Raw genomic sequence first — 19,231 nt, 5'->3', positions numbered from 1 at the left:
TTTGTGGTCTGCCTCCCATTAACCTGAGGTTTTGAGAGTCTCTGACAACCTTCTAGGCTATGCGGGAGCATCACTACTTTACAGATATAGCCAAATCTACTCCTAGACCTCCCACACCGCTTAGCCAATGAGGAAGGAGAGTTGGAAACAAAGCCAGAGTTCTAATTTTATTGGTTGCCTTGACACAGTCTAGTCATGGATTCTCACTTGGGGGATTTCCAAGATCATGTGGCCATGTCTATGAGGAATTATCTTGGTTATGATTGATATGGGAAGGTCTAGTCCACTGTGGGTAGTACTGTCTCTATGCAGGTGAGCCTATGCTGTATAGAAAGCCAGGTCAGCATGAGGCAGGGAGCAAGGCATTCAGCAGTCTCCTTCCATGGTTTTTGCTTGAGCTTCTGTCCTAACTTCCCTCAGTGATGGGTTGTGATCTAGAATCAAAGGTCAAATAAACCCTTTCCTCCCCATACTTGCTTTAGGATATTTATATTATTTATATATTTATATTTATATTTATATTTATATTTATATTTATATTTATATTTATATTTATATTTATATTTATATTTATATTTATCACAGCAATAGAAAACAAACGAAAACCAGTTTCTGAGAACCGGCTCTCAAATACATGATCAGGAGCCAGGCAAGCCACATTCTGTATGGGAGCCAGTGTCCAATACTGGCAGAAAAAGAAGAGCCTCTTGGGCTCCACTGGTGCTTGGCTTCAGCTGCCTTTATGCCCGAGCATGGGTCCAGCAGGCTGCTTGGCTCCCAATGTGGCTGGGATCCCAGTGGAATGAAGAGAGTCAGGAGAGCCAAGTCCTCAGTCAGCAAGGGCATCGTGAGTCAGCCAAGGAAACTCAGAGCAAATCCCAGCAAAGATGGGGAGGTGTGTGCCATGAGTCACATGGTACAAGTGTGAGTGGCATGAACAGCTGTCACCCTCCTCTACCACTGGAGGCTACTTCCTCAGGGGAAATACAGCTAAAGGGACCCATGTTATACCAGAGTTCAATTGCAGCTGGACCACTCTCTTGGCTAGATGACCTGGGGAGACATCACAGTATGAGATAGGAATTAAAAGCAAGGAACAACAGACACAGGAAGGCACTACAGGGAGGGAGCAGCAGTTTCCAAAATGACAATTTCCTAGGCTGAGAGTGGGCTTTGGTGGGAAATACTGTTAAGGCCCGCTTGTACCTCTGCAGAATGGCACCTGGGCACTTTTCCCATCCTTCCTTGCACAGAATCCTCTTTTATGGAAGCCACCATTGTTCTTGAGCAGGACTCTCCATGTCAGGCCCAGAACAGTGCTGGGCTTGCAAAGGTGTATTTTTTAATTTGTGTGTCTTCCTCTTTTACTTCCCCATCTTTTAAGGTATTATCCCGAAGGACCTAAGAGCCACAGATGCCTCCTGAAGAGAATGGGGACTGGCTTTCAAGCATGGCCAGTGGATGGCCAACTCTTCAGGCATGCTGGCTGTTTTGAAGGCCATCATGTGCAGCTCCAGCATGGGCCCAGAAGGTTTGAAGGTGGGAGCTGGAAGGGATTCGGTGAAGAAGAGCAGTGGCTACTGTTGAGGCCAAAACCACTTCCAGTTTCTAAAGTCAACTGTGACTCTAAGAACGCACCCAACTTGTACTGTGGTGGAGAACAGTGTTCTCCAAGACATCACAAAATAGGGTCAGTTTGACCCCATGTCAACCTCACCTCACCTCCATGTTAGGCCACTGGGGACTCAGGGAAGGATAAGAATGCATCAGTCTGTCCTTCTTTAAGTACAGGACACACACACACACACACACACACACACACACACACACACACACACACACACACACACACACACACACACACTTTCTGTAGGTCTAGGGAATATGCTCTACTTTAGTGGGCCTCAGGAAGTATATAACAAGCACAGATTCCTCTGTGTATTACATTCTGCAGTTGCAAATCTACCCCATGGATCTAAATGTGGGTGCTGAGATGCTGTGACCAGGGTACCACAGCTGCTAGGCTGGGAATAAGGAAAAAACATGGAAAGTATTTCTGGCAGTGATAACTTATTTAGGGACAGTGCCACACTGTTGGGAAGCAGATTGGAAGAAAAGCAAAGAGTTCATAATGGTGTAAACCTCAGATATGAAGGGTGCAGACTCAAAAGGAAAGAAAACAAGCCTTGATGACTAGGATAGGAGTAAAGTTGGTTGTGTGAGTGGTGAGTTCAATGCAGGCAAACTTAAACAATTCAGGAGGGAGACTGAAGAGTCATTGGGAAGCAAAGTTGGCCCAGAAGGGAGAGGGCTCTCAGAGAATAGGGAGTTTGAACTTTAGAGATAATTTCAACAGCATCAAAAGATCTTAGTGTGGAGATGGTCAGAAATCCAGGAAAGCCAGTCGAAAGCAGGGTAAGGAGAGATGACACAGGTTAAAGACTGGAGACCCGGGGAAGCATGAAGTGGTGCTTCCAACAGGATCTGACAGAAAGAGCACAGCTTTCAGTGTTGGCTGGTTTTGTGTGTCAACTTGACACAAGTTAGAGCCATCAGAGAGGAGGGAGTCCCAGTTGCTGAAAGGTCTCCATGAAACCCAACTGTAAGGCATTGTTTCAATTAATGATCAATGGTAAGGGCCAAGCCCACTGTGGGTGGTGCCATCCTGGTCTGAAGGTCCTGGATCCTATAAGAGAGGTCGAGCAACCCATGTCAAGCAAGTCAGTAAGCAGCATCCCTCTGAGGCCTCTGCATCAGCTCCTGCCTCCAGTATCCTGACATGTTTGAGTTCCAGTCCTGATTTCCTTTGGTGATAAGCAACAATGTGGAAGTGTAAGCTGAATACACTCTCTCCTCTTCATCTTGCTTTTTGGCCATGATGCTTCATCGTAGCAATAAGAACCTTTACTATGACACTGGGGATCTGAGCACTAGTTAGTGGGGCTGATGTTGAGGAGTGGTTACACCTACATGCTATATCTCATGTGAATATGGGAGAAATACTACCATAAGTAATAGCTAATACAGATCCAGTTCTCACTGTGCCTCAGGGTTTTACTGCAAGAGAGTAGCATGCATACCGTAATGTTCCCATAGGCTGTAAGACAGGGTCTACTATCCCATCTTGAGGACAAAGATGCTAAACACAGATGTAATGGACTGGCCAGTAGAAAGCCAGTTTATAGATGGCCCTAGTTGTCTTGCCCCCTGGTTCAAAACTTTATGCTATTACCTACAACGAGGGTGGCTTTTGACCAATGGCATGTAATGTCACTTCTGAAGATAAGATTTAAATATCCATGGCTTCCCTCATCTTCCCATCTCTCAAAGGCTCTCTCTTAAACCAGCTGTGTTGGGGAAGCTGCTACCAGGTTGTGAGATTTCTGAGGCAGGCTGTGGGAGGACCCACATGACAAGGTATGGAGAGGAGTGGGTAACACAGCCAGGTTGAGTCTGCTCAGCGTCCCACTAAGCTTCCTGAGACTCTGGGACAGAAGGGGTGTCAGTTCCCAACCCCCAGAGGTTGGATCATAAATGATTCTATCATTTGCTTCTGAGTTCTGAAATTACTCTCTAGTGCTAGTAACTTATACACTAGGCATTTGTTCTGGTGAGGACAGTGGGTCACCAGAAGACCTCTCTGACGTCTGCAAATGAGTGGTGTATGTTGAAGACAGGCAGGGGGAGCAATAGAAGACTGGGCTTTATGGTTAGGATGGAGGGGAACTTCTTATTCATATGGTTAGGTTTTGTCAGTGACGAGTGAAGTGGGGGCACAGATGGCAATTAGAAAAAAGGACAGAGCAAACTGCCCAGGCTGAGCCAAAGTGAAGGACTGCTGTAAATCTCCACCAAGTAGGAGGGTGAGAAGCTGTTAGGACCTATGAAATACATCACCATGCCAGCACATCTATCTGATCAGTCCAGACTGGGCCAATCTGGTCACATTACAGCAGGAGTCCTCCAATAACAAGAAGAAAATCTTTTGGCACAGCAACAGCCATGGCAACATTTTCACAACTCCACGAGACTGTCACTTTGAACATAGAGCTTTAGGGTCTAATGTAGTTAAATGCACTTGGAAAAGAGCCAGTAGCTGTTATTTTTAAAACCACAGGGAGCTGCTGAGATCCTTTTAAAACCAAACCGGAGAAAGGTTATTTTCAGCCTTCCATGCTTGAGAGCCATTGATGTTGATGAGAGGATGTCAGCCAGGGACCCCAGGCCACTGAGAATTAACTGAGCCAGAGAGATGGTGAGTTGCCTTTCAGATTGAGAAGCTTCTTTTGAATCTTCTATGCTGAGACACTTCTCCTCGCACCTTCCCCTCCAAAAAGGACAGGTGGCTGTCCTCAATCTGCAGACATTCCAACAACACTTACCAGAGGCCAGGCCGTACACTGAATCAGGGATACCAACCACCTGTGTTCATCGATCTTGTCCTATAGTCTGCTTCTCTTGCCAAGTTGGTGTCCATCAAAAACTTAAACACCAGAACCTAGTGCCAGTGTGACACCAAAGGAGATATTCTAGAAGTGAGAGGAATTTGTCCTTATCTACAGGTTAGGGCAGGTTCCCTTGTCCTTTTCTATGAAGATGTGCAGAAAAGAGCACTCAGACCTCCCTGCCTCCACTGTTTATAGACAGTCAGCATGGGATATTTTGGTACCCAAAATGGAAAGGAGGCACCCAAAGACTGCAGGAACTGGCCAGTCAAGGTAGCCATCCACGACTACTGAACTCTGCTGGGTTTCAGGTGTAGAGCTTATCCACTGTTGGTACAGCCAGAGGTGGCTGGAGGCCTCTTCCACTCAAACTGGTGAGTTATGCCAATTGTCATTTCCACAGTGTGCCATGTCTTTCTGGCTGAGATGACAGGAGAGGCGTAAAGAAAACCCAGCCCGTGTGGAGGTCTACATACAGTCTGAAGGGAGGCAGTGTGTGGTGGCACAGGCAGAACAGAAAGCTGTGAATTTCATGTTTATTTGGCAGCAATGACATCCTAGTGGTGTTATGAAGAGGCTGTGGGAAGCTGGGATGTCCTCAACTGGCTATACTGCCTACTCCCTGCTGGGATGTCCTCAACTGGCTATACTGGCTACTCCTTGCTGGGATGTCCTCAACTGGCTATACTGCCTACTCCCTGCTGGGATGTCCTCAATTGGCTATACTGGCTACTCCCTGTTGGGATGTCCTCAACTGGCTATACTGGCTATTCCCAGCCACTGAGGGTATCAGGTACTGAGTGGAGGCCGTGCTGCCCCTGCAGTCTAGCTATACAGGTGCTACTGCATACACACCAGAAGCTTCCAAGGACCAGATTTCTCAGATCCATTCCTTACCAGCTCCTTTGTCAACGAGACAGTGGGAAACCAGGGCCACGGTCTCCCTCCTTTGTCCGCGATAAGCGGGTGGTGGCCCACAACCACAAAGGCACATGGGAGAGAAAGTGAAGATGTTCAGCTGACTGGTACGCTGTGGAGTTCCTGAGGATGCATGGTGGGATGTGTGCTGTGAAGTGACTGGATACACAGCCAGTGTAAAATACCCTGAAGACAAGGAGGATGACAAGGACTCCAAGTGTGGAGCCCCATTGACTCAGGATGCATTCCATCACCTGGTTGCAGTTTCACCCCACCTCCCTGCATCTTTACTCTTGCCCATGTCCTTCCTGTATTGCGGGTGTCAAGCCCAACACGTGAGCATAGACCTCTCACCATCTACCAGGGAAGGCAACCCTGCAACTATCTTCCACACCCCAAGCTCCTCATCTCTGTAGCTCTCTCTCTAGCCTTTGTGAAGTCCTTCTAAGAGCTGACAAACTTACTGTCCTTTTCTAAAACCAGATACACTGAATCTAATAGAAGAGAAAGTGGGGAAGAGCCTCGAACACATGGGCACAGGGGAAAAGTTCCTGAACAGAACACCAATGGCTTGTGCCCTAAGATCAACAATTGACAAATGGGACCTCTTAAAATTGCAAAGCTTCAGTAAGGCAAAGGACACTGTCAATAGGAAAAAAACAGCAACCCACAGATTAGGAAAAGATCTTTACTAACCCTGCATCGATAGAGAGCTAATATCCAAAATATACAAAGAAGACTCCAGAGAACAAATAACCCTATTGAAAATGGGGTAGAACTAAAACAGAGAACTCTTTCTTGATCTAATCCAAGCCTCAGCTTCACTCTCATGGCCACCAATCCTGGGGCTCACTAGCCCACCTGCCACGAGGGAACAAATCTCTTCCCTTGAGATCGTTTGTCGGGACTACCACACCCCATTTGCCCTCAGCCCTCAGTAGCTCCCCACTGTGCCCCTTTACTCTGCTGACTTAGAGATCCATGGGTCTCTTCTCAGATATTCATCCTCACAGTGCAGCATCAGACTCTATCTAATGGCAGTCTGCCAGGCCTTTCCAGCTGAGCTGTTCGCCTTCAGATATATAGCTCAAATAAGCATCACCTGCTCCTCCTACAACCAATATTCCCAGCTCAGGAAGACAGCACTTCTCAATGGCTTTGGACCAGATTCTTTGCATCCTCCAGCTGATTTCTTCCTTCTCACCAGCAGTCCTAAGTGCTCTCCTTTCAAAATTCAACTGAAATGTGGCTACTGCTGCCATCCTGCATTGTTGGCTTTCTCTTCCCTTCCACAGTCTTTATGAGACTTAGCCTATCTTGTGACTACTACCTGATGTATTGCCTGATAATTAGCAAGACGGAGTAATACACATTGGATCTTTGGTTCAACTTCTCTGCTCATCCCATTAATGGTGCCCATTAAACTCGAAGGTAATCCTCCATGCTGTATCCTCTTTAGCTAGCTCCCTAGCTTCATTCTACTCCACTGTGTCTTTTTCACTCTTCGACTTCTTACACTAGCATCCCTGCTGCCCTTCTTGTACTGAGGACTGCTCCTACCTCAGGACCTTTGCACACACCAGTGTCTCAGTGAGACTCTCTTGTTTACTTGTTATTGGCCTGCTAAGGCATCCTTTTATTCTTCATCCAGGCCTGGTGGAGTGGGCATCATTTGTGGGTGGTGCCCTGTCTCTATTGGAATGTAAGCCTTTCCAGAATGGACTCCCTCTGCTTTATTCTCTGCTTTCCCTGTAGTTAGCAGCATGTGATTGTTCTTTGTAAATACCGATGTGCTTAACGAAGGTGGTAAAGTCACAGGCCAGAATCTAGGTATCAAAAGAGAAATCATGGTGACAGAACGGAGTTGAGCTGAAAGGCTCGCAGCCCCAGGGCTTCAGCTGAGTCAGCAAGTAATAAGGGAGTGCAGAGTCTCTCGTTTATCATAGCCTGATAGTCTGAGGTTGCTACTTGTTTAAATGGGCTAAAGCTTATGTTGGACTGCCATGGCCTTCCCAAGCTTGTCCCCAGACTGCGGCTCTCATCCTCTTTTACGAGCATCCTTCGAGCTGTAGGGCACTGCTGTGTGTTCGCTAGCACACGCTTTCCATATCACATAGTCAGAAGATGGAAAAAAATGTACACTTGATAGATATAAAGGTCAGAACTTCAGGAGTAGACAGCTGTGTTTTGGGGATTCATAAGAAAAGGATAAGAAAAAGTTAAACTATTCAAAGTTATTCTGTGTTTACACAATGTCCCAAACCCAAGATGTGTCTAGAAAATATATGCGGGAAGAAAGCAACACCTCGTTGACGCGTGAGACTGTTCTGGAAATTCCAGGATCAGGAAGTGTGCCGTGTGAGCTTCCAGCATGAAACTCATGCTCCCAGGGTGTACAGAAATAAATCACAACACACCGGCAGCCAATGGAAGACGGAACAGAGTAGCAGTACACAGAGACCGTGACCTATATGTTCCATTTCAAATCACAGGCAGCACCATGTACCTCTTCTTCAGAGGCCTTTGTCACGATCTGGGATGAGACAGGACTGTCTTGCTTAGCACATTTACTGGCCCATACGTGAGATGGATAAGTCATTTTTGCATATACTATCTGTGTACGTTCTTGATGTCTTGTGGGGAGCCAGAACTGCAAAAGGCTCTCGAGTATGCAAGCTTTATAGAGCTGTGTAGAAATAACTAGAATTTTGGTCTTCATTTATATTAAAATAAAAGAGATTTTGATGGGGAACATTTATTAGCTACAATACAAATCATTTTTTTTTGTTTGTTTTTCACACAACAAAATAGAATTTTCTTTAAGAAGAAATAAAAACCTTTTAAATTAAAAAAAAAAGCACATACTGTTTCATAAAAGCATTCCAAAAACATAAATCTGGGACAAAACAATAATAATCAATTGATGACTGTCAAGGTCATGAGCCAGTGGTTGATTCATTTGCTGAGTAGGCACGATGGTGAGGTGACTGTCCTTAAGTAGCCTTCCCGGAAGCAGTTCCTGAAAAAGAGAAAGATGAAAGATCATTTGTACACGTCAACAAAACAACAATGATAACATCTGGACCAAATGGTGGATTCTGGGCCAGAGCACCCAGGCAGGGATTCAGCACATACAAGACACTCATGAGAGAGATGCAGTGCAGCTGAGACTGGCTGAAGTGAGGGCAGAACAGTGGTGGAGCAGAGGATGGACAGATACACAGCATGGTGCTGCTGGGGCTGTGCACTGGGAAGGCAATGCTCATGTCACCCCAACTGTGGGAATAAATGGCAACGTTCTTGTGGGTTCATCCAGAACACTTGCCTTTCATTCTTGTCTAACAAGAGACTACACGTTTGGCTGTTTAAATAACCCCTTTAGTAATGAACACCACACTACTTATTCCCATAGAAAAACTGTTAGTTCAAAACCCAGGTGACACCCAGAAGGAGTACAGCAGCCCCAGTATGGGGGGTGGAGGGGAGTCCCTTTGCCATGCTCCAACTGTGCACGCCTGTGCGAGGGAACAAAGTGACATGTTTATAGCTTGCAGAGACCTAGTACCTTCTGGTCTTTCTACAGCATCTTGTTCTACGTGTCTCCTGGCAACCTGGCATGTTCCAGCAACAGCTAATAAGTCCACAACCACACAAGAAGTCTATGCAGACATTGCCTTCAGCACCTCACACCTACAGCAGCCTGTCAGCTCCAGTGTGTCTCTCATCCCACCGACTTGCATGACAGACTTTCAACCTCTCCCTGCTTCCGACCCAGTATATTGCCCTCACCCAACACCACCTCTGTAGCCACTGTCTCTGAGTCTTTTATTCCCCAAACATACTGAGGCCACCTGAATACTATGCATAGAAGAACCTCATGCAAACACAATTAAAAGACTTCTAATATGGCAGGTCTCCCAATCTTTTATCAAAGATAATTTCTTGAATGACTTTTAAATGCTTCGAGTTTATAAAATGTAAAGTACTAGCTCAAGTCTGCTTGGGAGCATACTGGAGGGTGAAAGCCAACCCACACCATGAAGCCAGGGAGTTCAAAATTGGTCCTGGATTGAGTCTTGTCAGTTGGTAATCTCTGGCAGAAACAACAGACTCTTTTGGCTAAAGATGAGGGGTAGGACTTTGGCAAGCTGGCCGGATCCAGAGAAGCAAAAAAGAGGGGAAGATAGGCAAAGACACCATGAAGCCTGTTTTCTCCAAGAGGTACTGGGGCTCCAGGAGGGAGGCCCTTTACTAGTGTTTGGTACAAAGCCTGTTGTTCAACAGGCTGGCTCTTAAAAGGTATCTGTTAAAAGCAAGCAGGCTCCCAGAAGGAGAGAGTACTGGTCTGATGATGGGTGAGGATTTCACCCCTCCTATAAGGCTTACCCCTCCTATAAGGCACACAGAAGGGCCCCCCAAGGCTATCTAAACTGAATTCAAAACTTGTATTTCTCCTTGCTTATTCATATGCCGCCAGCTCATCACGTGCCAGATGCCATGCACCCCACAGAAGCAGCAGTACCTGAGTGTGTTCTCTCTCTCTTATACACACACACACACACACTTCACAACCTGTTTACAAAGTTGTAAAAGACCAAAGAAATCCCGATATATGTTCTTCTATCTGATACAAAGGCTCCACATTCCTTCACCCTACTACCATGCATAAGATCTGTACCACAGATGTTTATTATTTTGATGGTAGAAAGAAGGACAAATGCCTAGTCACAGAACAACTGTGTCAGAATTCACAGTGTCCCAAGGGTCTTTGAGTGATGACTAGCTACAGGGATTTTGGCCAGGGAGGAAGGTTTCCTGCATGTGTGTCGTGCTTCAAGTCTTACTGAAACTATTGATGGACAAGTGGTGGATTATGAGCTGGGCCAATGGGGCAAGGAAACTCAGTATCTGAGAGCAAATGGCACAGACAGGAAGGGGTCACAAGGGGTGAGGTGTCTGTGGAACAAAAGCAAGGCTTTGGTGTAGTGGACAGGTGAGAAGTAACCCCATCTGCAGGCACAGGAAGAAACAGCAGCAAGACCACACAGGGTTCCACACATAGCCGAGGACTGACTAACTGGAAGAACTGAAACTGAATCCAGCCTGGGAGCTGATTCCTGATGAGAGTTGGGTTGGAGGTGGGGTGAGCTCCTTGAACTAGGATTCCTCCTGGGGAATCAGAGTCATCTGCAAGTGACTGTAATTTCCCGGTAGATAAAGACAGTGGAATGGGAAGCGAAACTGACTTACAGCTTTCCCAGACAGGGGCACAGAGTCAGGATGAAGAAGGCCACTTTAAAGCTAGCAATGAGTCCTCGCCTTCCTGTCCCTATAGAACACTTCGTAGAGGATACAGCCTCATTTTATCCTCTACAGATTTTGAAAACAGTGACTTAGAGGCTGGTGGATTTCTGACTGTATTTCAAAGCCATCAGTTTTATACGGGCCCTTTCTCTGAACACGGTGGTGAGCATCTCCATGTAATTTTGAGCTAAATTGAGAGAACTAGGATTATCTATCTGTGCTGTAATTATTTCCGTGACATCTCTTTCCCTACAGGGGCATCTCAGCTAGCCTCCCCGTGCCTGGGGCATGGTTTGGTTCTCCCTATGCTGACTGACTAAACCCACCTGAGGCTGTGTGACGAGAAGGGTGGAGACATCAGGGCACCCAAGTTCTCCACTCACCGTTTGCTGGGCTCTAGAAGGTTTGTACAGAGTTCTGGGTGGAATTTAGTGTATGGAGGCGTGGTCTCTGCAGAGCTTTAGTATTCAACTATCTTCTGAGTATCTGTTTGGCAACAGGTAGAAAGGATACAGAGACAAAGACAGTTCCTGCCCTTGCAAGTATCACTCTGCTGTGAAAATTAGAAAACAGAGTGCCAACCAGTATGGCCTTGGACATACATGTAAGGTGCTTTATAGATAGATGCCTGAGAGGGATGCAGTACCCGGACAGGGTGCTTAGAGAAAGAGGAAGTTGCCAACAGGGGCTTAGGGCCAGATGAAAGAGGATACCCTCACAGAACAGAACACATTATAGGAGCATCCATCACCCAGCATGTTAACCTTGAATGAAACCTCCTCTCGACTGTAGGGTCCCCATCCATGAAATGAACATGACAGAGATATCTGCCTTCACAGAGCTATGCAGGTACAAGCATGCCCAAAACAAGGTCAAAGTTCTTTCATTCTCTCCTGTTGCTGTGTGTTTACAGGAGACAATGTGATCCTGGAGGAAATGTCATTGAATACTAAAAGGGATTTGACTCAGAATACTTTAAGTACATGATGTTTAGGACTAGATGTTTTCATTGAAAAGTCAGTGCATCTCCTTATGCAGGAATGTGGAGCAGGGATAGGGAAGGGAGGCACAGTGACAGTAATGATGTCTGGCTGAGGCCTGGTGGGATATAAGGTAGTAGACAGCTCCCCATTGTAAGAAGCCTTCACTATGATGAGACCAGGAACAGGTAGTATTTAAAATCCCCAAGACTCTAGATCCCAGCAGCTATATTCAAACCTTGCTTCTGTCAGTTACAAGGATTTAGAGCTAACATAATGACCTCACCTTCCGAAGTTTCAGTTGCTTCCTCTATAAAATGCAGATGGCAACACTTATAGTAAATAGAATTCAATGAAACAGTTTACAGGAAGTGATAAGCACATGCTTGGCCACTGATATGGCTTGCAACTACTGTGCAATACTGAAAGGAAGTAACAGTCACAAAATCAGCTCTTCAGAGAGGGCAGAGAACGGCAGCAGAGGGGACCCGGGCTGAGTTCAGAGAGGATGATGGGAAAGTTAATAGCAGAGAGGACACTGAACTGAGTCCTGAAGGTTGGGGCCGGTTCCCATGTGCAAAAAAGCAGAGAGTACTGATTCACCAAAACGATCAGATTTCAAATAACTTAAATGAAGTGCCCCTTTCAGTCACTGCATTCCCACTATCTAATTTACAACTAGTACAGAACTCACCCTCTGGAATGTCATCATGTGAGCAGACAGAGGGACTCACAGGAAGAGATAGGCCGGGAGCAGAGCACTTGAGTGCAGCATAATATGGGGGTGCTACAGACACTTCTTATAGCAGCAGGAGGGATTCAGGTTTGCGGGGGGGTGGGGGGGGGGGGAGTGGTGACAGGCCAAGAGACTGTCCTGCAGTTGTGATGCTTGGCTCTATCAGCCAGATTGCACAAAGAATTGCTCAGGAGAGAAGTAAAGCACACTAGGGAGGATATCACTTCAGGATGCTCTGGTGAATCAACAGTTTAATCCACTGAGAGATTCAAACTGTGAACAGAAAGTGATGGGATGCTGGAAGGTGAGGCCGGCTGGGGAAAGTGTGCCCCTGGGGGCCTGTCCATCCAGGGACTGTGTCTGGCCCCTTCCTGTTCCTGCTCTGCTCTGAATATTCCCGGTTGTAGCAGATGCTGCTCTGTCAGCCCCGGGGTCCCCTTAAGTTACAAGCCACAGAGAAGCAAAGTGTTAGTAACACAGCAGCCAGTAGGAGCACTCAAAACAGACAGGAACAGCTTCTACTTCCTGGATTAACCCCCAATCACTGTCTGACTGAGCTATGGACTCTGCAAAAGTGAAATACAGATAACATTCTGTAATTTCTGGCTGTTAGAAAACCACCCTCTGCCTACCCACAAGTCCTGATTGAAGACGCCTCCCTGAGGACTGACACACTCTAGACTCAGGACAGGGTTTGAGCCAGGGAGAGCAAGGGAGTGCATGTACTTCACAGAGCCCAGCAGGGAAGGGTTTGGTATTCCCAGAGCTTATACAATGAACCATTGCCAACATCCTGCCTGTAGCCCTGTGTCCCAGTTTTGACCCACAGAATTCTATGATAATGAACTATTTGCTGTGTAAACCATTAAAAAGAAAAGGCATATGCTATGCCAATTGCTAAACAAGAATACTGAAGAAAGCCTAAAGTTCTGACACTATGACATGTCACATTCCTTCCCTATAAAAACAAACAAACCAAATTAAAACCCAAGCAAACAACAAACTCAATAAAGGTCACAATTTTGCTCTATTAGAAGAGAGTTATTTTCTTCCTATGCGCGATTTAAGTGTTTCAGTTAATTTTGACTATTAACAAAAGAAAAGTTCGTATGCTTCTCCTCTATATTAGATACGTGAATTCAACCCTGACCACCGACCTTTATGTGACTGTATCACCAACTGGTTAAACAATGCCTACAGTAGTGTCACTTACTGAAAGTTATATAACTATAAATACTGCAGCATGCCTCATTTCCTAGGTACTGACAGGAAGGGACACTTGCCCAGATGTGCACAGCTGAGTGCCAGAGCTCAAATATAAACACTTGAGATCTTCCAGCTAGGCATGGCGGTATGAGTTCCAGGCCAGCCAGGGCCACAGAATGACAGCAAATTTCAAAATACAAAGACAAACAGGATACCAAATCCCACAATAACACCCTCAAACATCACACCATAAAAGGGAAGTATTAGGAAGATCACGTGGTCCGGGACCTGAGCAGTGGTGCTTGTCTGCAGAGTGAGATCAAATTAACGGTAACCATCCCTCTTTTATAGATACCTGCTTTATAGATCTCCAGAGTTAAAAGAAGAAAGAATCGTATGAAACACCTGGCTTGATTTTATTTTATAAAAAGCCTAATTTTCAAGATTCAGAAGCGCAAAGCATTGTTCGACAAGGTCAGGCTTTGAAAAACTGTTGTATGTTTCTGTATGTTTTTGCTTTCACACATAATGTATAAAATGAAAGGTTCACATTTAACATTCAGGTAGGCAGACTGCTTTCTTTAACTTTAAGGATTCTGAAAAACCTTTGCAGATTTTACAGACTAAACTGTTCTAGTCTCACTGAAAACTATGCTAGGAATCTAGGTGCTGACAGCCTGAGCCTCCAGTTTCTAGCTTCTGGCCCATTCATGCTGTGAATGTCTCCTGGCTGCCCCAGGAGCAAATCCAAAGGGATTTGGACCCAAGGGTGCTGTCACAAGAGAAGCGGTGGTGATGGTGGAGGTGGCTGCGGCATTGGCTGCTGTGGCACCATGCCTCATCCCACTGAATTAGCAAGAACTGTTCCTCATCTCCTCAGCAACTCAGAATCATGAGCAAAAGGTGCTTACCGTTGCTCTAAGTTACACGGAACTCCTCTGACAGTCCAACGTGGTCGACATTTCCTAACAAAAGAAGAAATCTGTTTACTCAAAATAAATATAAGGACCCCCCTCAAATATAAACATTTTTCATAATCTACAATTAAAACTTAAGCCAAATGATTAACAAATAACTTTGTTAAACCCTTGTCACTTTTAAGAACGCCCTCAAATTATTAACCAAAAGATGTATTACACACAACTAGTTATGAGGTTTTACAGTTGTTTAATAGGGAAGAATTGGCCCCAATTAAACTGGCTAGACTAAGGCTTTTTAGATTACTAAAACAAATTAAACTTTTTAAAATGAGAATTTAGGTGATCTTAAAACCTTTCTAAAATGGATAATGAAACCAGCTAAGTTGTAATCTCCCTGGCTTTATTAGTTATATTAAGATAAATTAAGTGAGATTAAAATCTTATTTCATTTATTTACCTTTGAAAATGAAGACCGTTTAAGGGTTACACATCCTCAGCCTTGGCGAGTGCGACCTCAATTAGGCAAGTCAGAATGTCTTTAAAAGCTCTGTGCTTATGCTTCCAGCATGGAGCGAGGTGTTCATTAAGGTACCAAAAGTCTCATAAAAAATCCAAAGTTGCACTAGTGAAAAAACGCTCGACAAGATGAAAACTGATCACATCCTTTTCAGAAAATCCAGTAGTTATTTTTAGAACCAGTTTTAAAGTCAGGTTTGGTTTGCATGGGTTTAACATGCCACCAGAGCAGCTTGATACCGTGTGGACTCTTTAGACCGCATCTGAACCTATGGTGAGCATACCATGGCACGTTTAATTTTATACCATTTTTAAAGGAAGCTGTACAATATTTAGTGTGACCCTTTTATGACAAGCGCTGTTAGAGGAACCCTTTCCCTGTTTACAGCTATTTATGAAGGACTTTTTAAATAGAAAAACATGAAATCGTTAGCTCACACACACGAAATTTCTTTCAAAAGTTTATTTAGTATCAAGCAAGAGGAGACTTTGCCTAACACTACAGAACATTTCAGGACTCAGTTACAAAAGAATACCACATTGTCTGCACTTGTAATCGGCTCCCTTTTTTACGCAAGTTGGCAAGAAAGAAAGAAAAATAAAAAACAAACTAGCATATGGCTGAAAGATAAAATAACTAAATTCTATGGAAACCTTTAAAATAAAAGGTGAGGCTTATGTTAAAGAATGGATTAACATATTTAGTAAACCTATCTTTTTGTTTAACACTAGTTAATCAAAGTTATTTTTTTCCTTTTCATAACCTAGTTTTCATATACAGACTGCAAATAACAAAATTTTACATGTCCTTCTTCTCCCTGCCAAGTGGATGCTTCAACAAAGTGGCTTTAAGTTCCATCCATTCAGATTTTAAGCATTTTGATTTATTTAAAAAGGGATTGGTCATAGAAAAAAATTACTTTGAACAGTATACAGGACGGTGGAGATTGGCTATTTCACAACATCAGACAGTACAATCAGTATCTGCCATATGGCTGGTCTCTGTAGACGCCCTTCGCCGTCCTCGCTGAAGGAGCCTTATGTCTTGAGTTAGTCCATTCCTCTTGTCCTAAAATCAGGAAGATGAATCATAATTAGGCCACTGTCATGAGGTCCCAGGAGCTTCATCTGTCAGAACCAGTGTTGAATGTCATACAGGAGATATATGTCTCTGATGGACTAATAAAAGGAACACAAAGCGGATTTACTTAAAAATACTGTGAACCACAACACAAAATGATTGTGTCATCAGTGACAAGATGGCCTTGAGAAGAGAGTGACCTTTGTGTTGGTAACAGCGATTCCTTCCTGGAGCAAATCCAACAGCCTTTTATGAAACTCTGAAGAGAATGAGAACAGACCATTCTAACTTCTTCCAACAGCAAAGACAAAAAAGAATAGATAATTTGGGCAAAGAAAAAAAAGAGGAAAAACCAGAGATCAAAGTGGAAAGGGCAGACGGAGAAGATAAAAGTCGCAGCCTCTTTCCAGGTTCTCCACACGGGGACTGCAGGAGGCACACGGGTATGATGCCCTCAGTGACCCTATATCATGAACGGCACTCAGGCTGGACAGCTGGCAGTAGCCATAGACACTCTACCTCCTGAACTTCAACAGTGTCCAGTGTCAGGACTTTCACTGAGGAACCCCCAGTTCTCAGACAGCAAACAGTTAAGTCCCTGCTGTAACACAGAGCAATCAAAAAGCCATGTGTCTCCAGAGACCAATTTAAAAAGCTGTGAGAGAAAAATGCTTAAAATGACCTCTTCTGATACAAACATGCAATCAACGTCACTCCCTCTGGCAAACTCGCATGAACTTAAGAAGATAGCACGCACCAAGCCAATGCATCTCTCTTAAGTGTTATGAATTTAAAAAAAAAAAAAAGCAACCCACAAAAGGAAATAAAAAATACCCAATATATGGCCACCCCAGCCCCTGGCAAGGGATATAAAATGCACTTCAAAGTGTACCAGAAAATGGGATTTCATTTAAGGTCAAGGAAATGTCACAGAGTCAAGTTCCCAGGGTCTTGACTCAAGCGCACAGGACACAAGGCATTCTTGGAGCTCTGCCACCAACAGAGGCTTCCTGTTCCCTGATCCTTCTGCCCTGCAGCAAAGGCACTTCTTACTATCATTTTGTCGCCACCGTCAATTCTGTTAATTAAACCTGTCGCCCTTATGCATATTTGAGACTCTGGTCATGGATTGCCCAGCACCTTTATGGGCTCCCTCAGAATGAAGAGGAGTTCCCTCCTAATGAGCCTGATAGACCCTTGTGTCTCCTCCCGGGCTCAGCTTTTATAACCTTTATGAAATGATTCTTGGTATAATTTTTCTGAGGTCTTGAGGTTGGGAATGAATTAAAATATAAAGATGGGAGGGGGAGAAGCGTGCGAGTGATCATCTCAAAGGTGTCATCTCCTTTACCTGCAGGAAGCCGAGCCACTCCAAAAAGAGCTATGCCAGCAAGTGTCTGCAGTCTGGCAGCCTACTCTGTTAAGACAGTGAGAAGCTCAGCACTGGCCATCAACCCAAACAAAACACCTAAGTGTGCTGTCTTTAAATATTTCGCTTAACTATTAAATGAACCTCTGGAAATAGCAAGGTATACGCAAAGCAAATAGGAGGAGGAAGAAGGTCTACACACAAGATGAATTCATCGTTAAAGCAAGTATGGCTCTGTCTGCTAATCAGGACGTTTAAGGTCTGTGCATGGCCACTTGGCCTCTCTCGCTTGTATTATTATGGCCACTCACCATAGGAATCATAAGCCTCCTCGCCGAGTCCATGCCCATAATCATAGTAATCAGCTCCGCTGCACGAACAAAAGAAAACACTGTTAGCACAAGATGTTTCTGCTGTGGGGTTAAATCATACCCAACGAAGTACTGAAGTACTCAAAACTAGATAAACTAAAAATAGAATGGGCTAAAGTGGAATTAATTCCTGAGATGACAGAACACTGAGAGAAGACAGACTTTTTGACTATCAAAAGCTCTACTCTTAACTGCTGAGTCTGTCATTCAAAGAACATCTATCTGGCCAGTCGCCCCATGGTGCAGGAAAGGCTGGAGTCCTCAAAGAGACTGGCTGAGAACTATATGCCAACAACAAAGGCTGGGTATTAGTGCTGTGGTGGGGGATGGGGCAGCCAGCACTAGTCTTTCCAAAAACATTGAGATGGTTTCTTGGACTCCTGCATTCTTTCCACAGGACTTGGTACTATGACAGTTGTAGGCACTTTTTTAAATCTATTAAACAGGAGGCCTGGGAGCTTCGGCTTTTCTCCATCAGCATTACTGTGTAACCATCAGAGAGGTAAAAACCTCACGCTGGGTACCTGGACAATGTGCAATAGGATAGCAGATGAATCAGCCCCAGAGAGTTACAAGGCCTTTTCAACAGACGGTCAAGTCTAGGTTCTAATCTACCATGTCCTTGAGACAGAAAAAAAAAAAAAAAAAAAGCCTGCAATCTCGGAGATTGTATGGATACTACAAAAATAGTAGTACCACATTTGAACTGTAGATGGTTCTGGAAGTTTTTGCAGATAGAAGCTGGGTTACCAAACCATCAGTGTTTGGCATATCTAAGGAAGAGGTTAGGTTCCATTTATCCCCTTAAACTTTCTTCTTTCCCACCAATTTTGCAAGAAACTAGCATCTTCATTATTTCGAGTTTCAAGGACCAACCATGAGGCTTCCAAGCACAATGGAACCCAGCTTGCCTTCCATACCGTTAGTGGCATGGTGTCTTCTGCTGGCTGTTGAGATACACATGCTCTGGGACAAAAGAAGGAGAGCTGTGAATCCAAGTTACAGGTAAGGATGCCAGGGAACCAGCCTAAAACCTCACTGGTAACAGCACAGCTCAGTCTATCTGACGCCTAGACCCCAGCCGCAGGCTATACTCACACATTACCCATCTCCCTGTGCTTCTTTTCTTGTGTAAAATAAACCTAACAATCTATAGGCACCATGAAGACATGGGGCTCTCCTCAGAGCTCAGTAGTGAGGTGCTGTTCCACTGGATGCAGCTTCCTTCTGCTAAGAGCTGTTTTTTCACCCTCCAAACTGCTTTCTATTCAACCTTGTGTCTAAAGGTCACAGAAGTTCTCCCATTCAGAATCAAGCTGGTTCCCATCCTAGGTGACTGTCATCATTTCTCATCCTGGCCTATACCAGAGGCTTTGACAGCAGGC

The 19,231-nt window shown here is 44.7% G+C and overlaps 1 protein-coding gene across 7 annotated transcripts in view; it reads right to left on the bottom strand.

Moving 5' to 3' along the window:
• Positions 1-8,102: 8,102 nt before the first annotated feature.
• Positions 8,103-19,231, bottom strand: part of Khdrbs3 (KH RNA binding domain containing, signal transduction associated 3) — a 414,163-nt gene continuing 403,034 nt past the window's right edge. For 6 of the 7 annotated variants that reach the window (XM_076911441.1, XM_076911440.1, XM_076911442.1 and 3 more), the window contains 2 exons: positions 17,787-17,845; positions 15,474-16,094 (listed from right to left, as the gene is read on the bottom strand). In XM_076911441.1, the coding sequence (XP_076767556.1) occupies positions 16,003-16,094; positions 17,787-17,845 (151 nt within the window). In that variant the 3' untranslated portion in view covers positions 15,474-16,002. Of the gene's footprint in view, positions 8,383-14,500; positions 14,555-15,473; positions 16,095-17,786; positions 17,846-19,231 lie in introns of those variants that run through there. The other variant, XR_004608143.2, reaches the window with a different exon arrangement.

Source organism: Arvicanthis niloticus, chromosome 13 (assembly GCF_011762505.2).
Source record: "Arvicanthis niloticus isolate mArvNil1 chromosome 13, mArvNil1.pat.X, whole genome shotgun sequence".
Taxonomy (NCBI): Eukaryota; Metazoa; Chordata; class Mammalia; order Rodentia; family Muridae; genus Arvicanthis; species Arvicanthis niloticus.
This window is presented reverse-complemented; position numbering and strand designations above follow the sequence as displayed.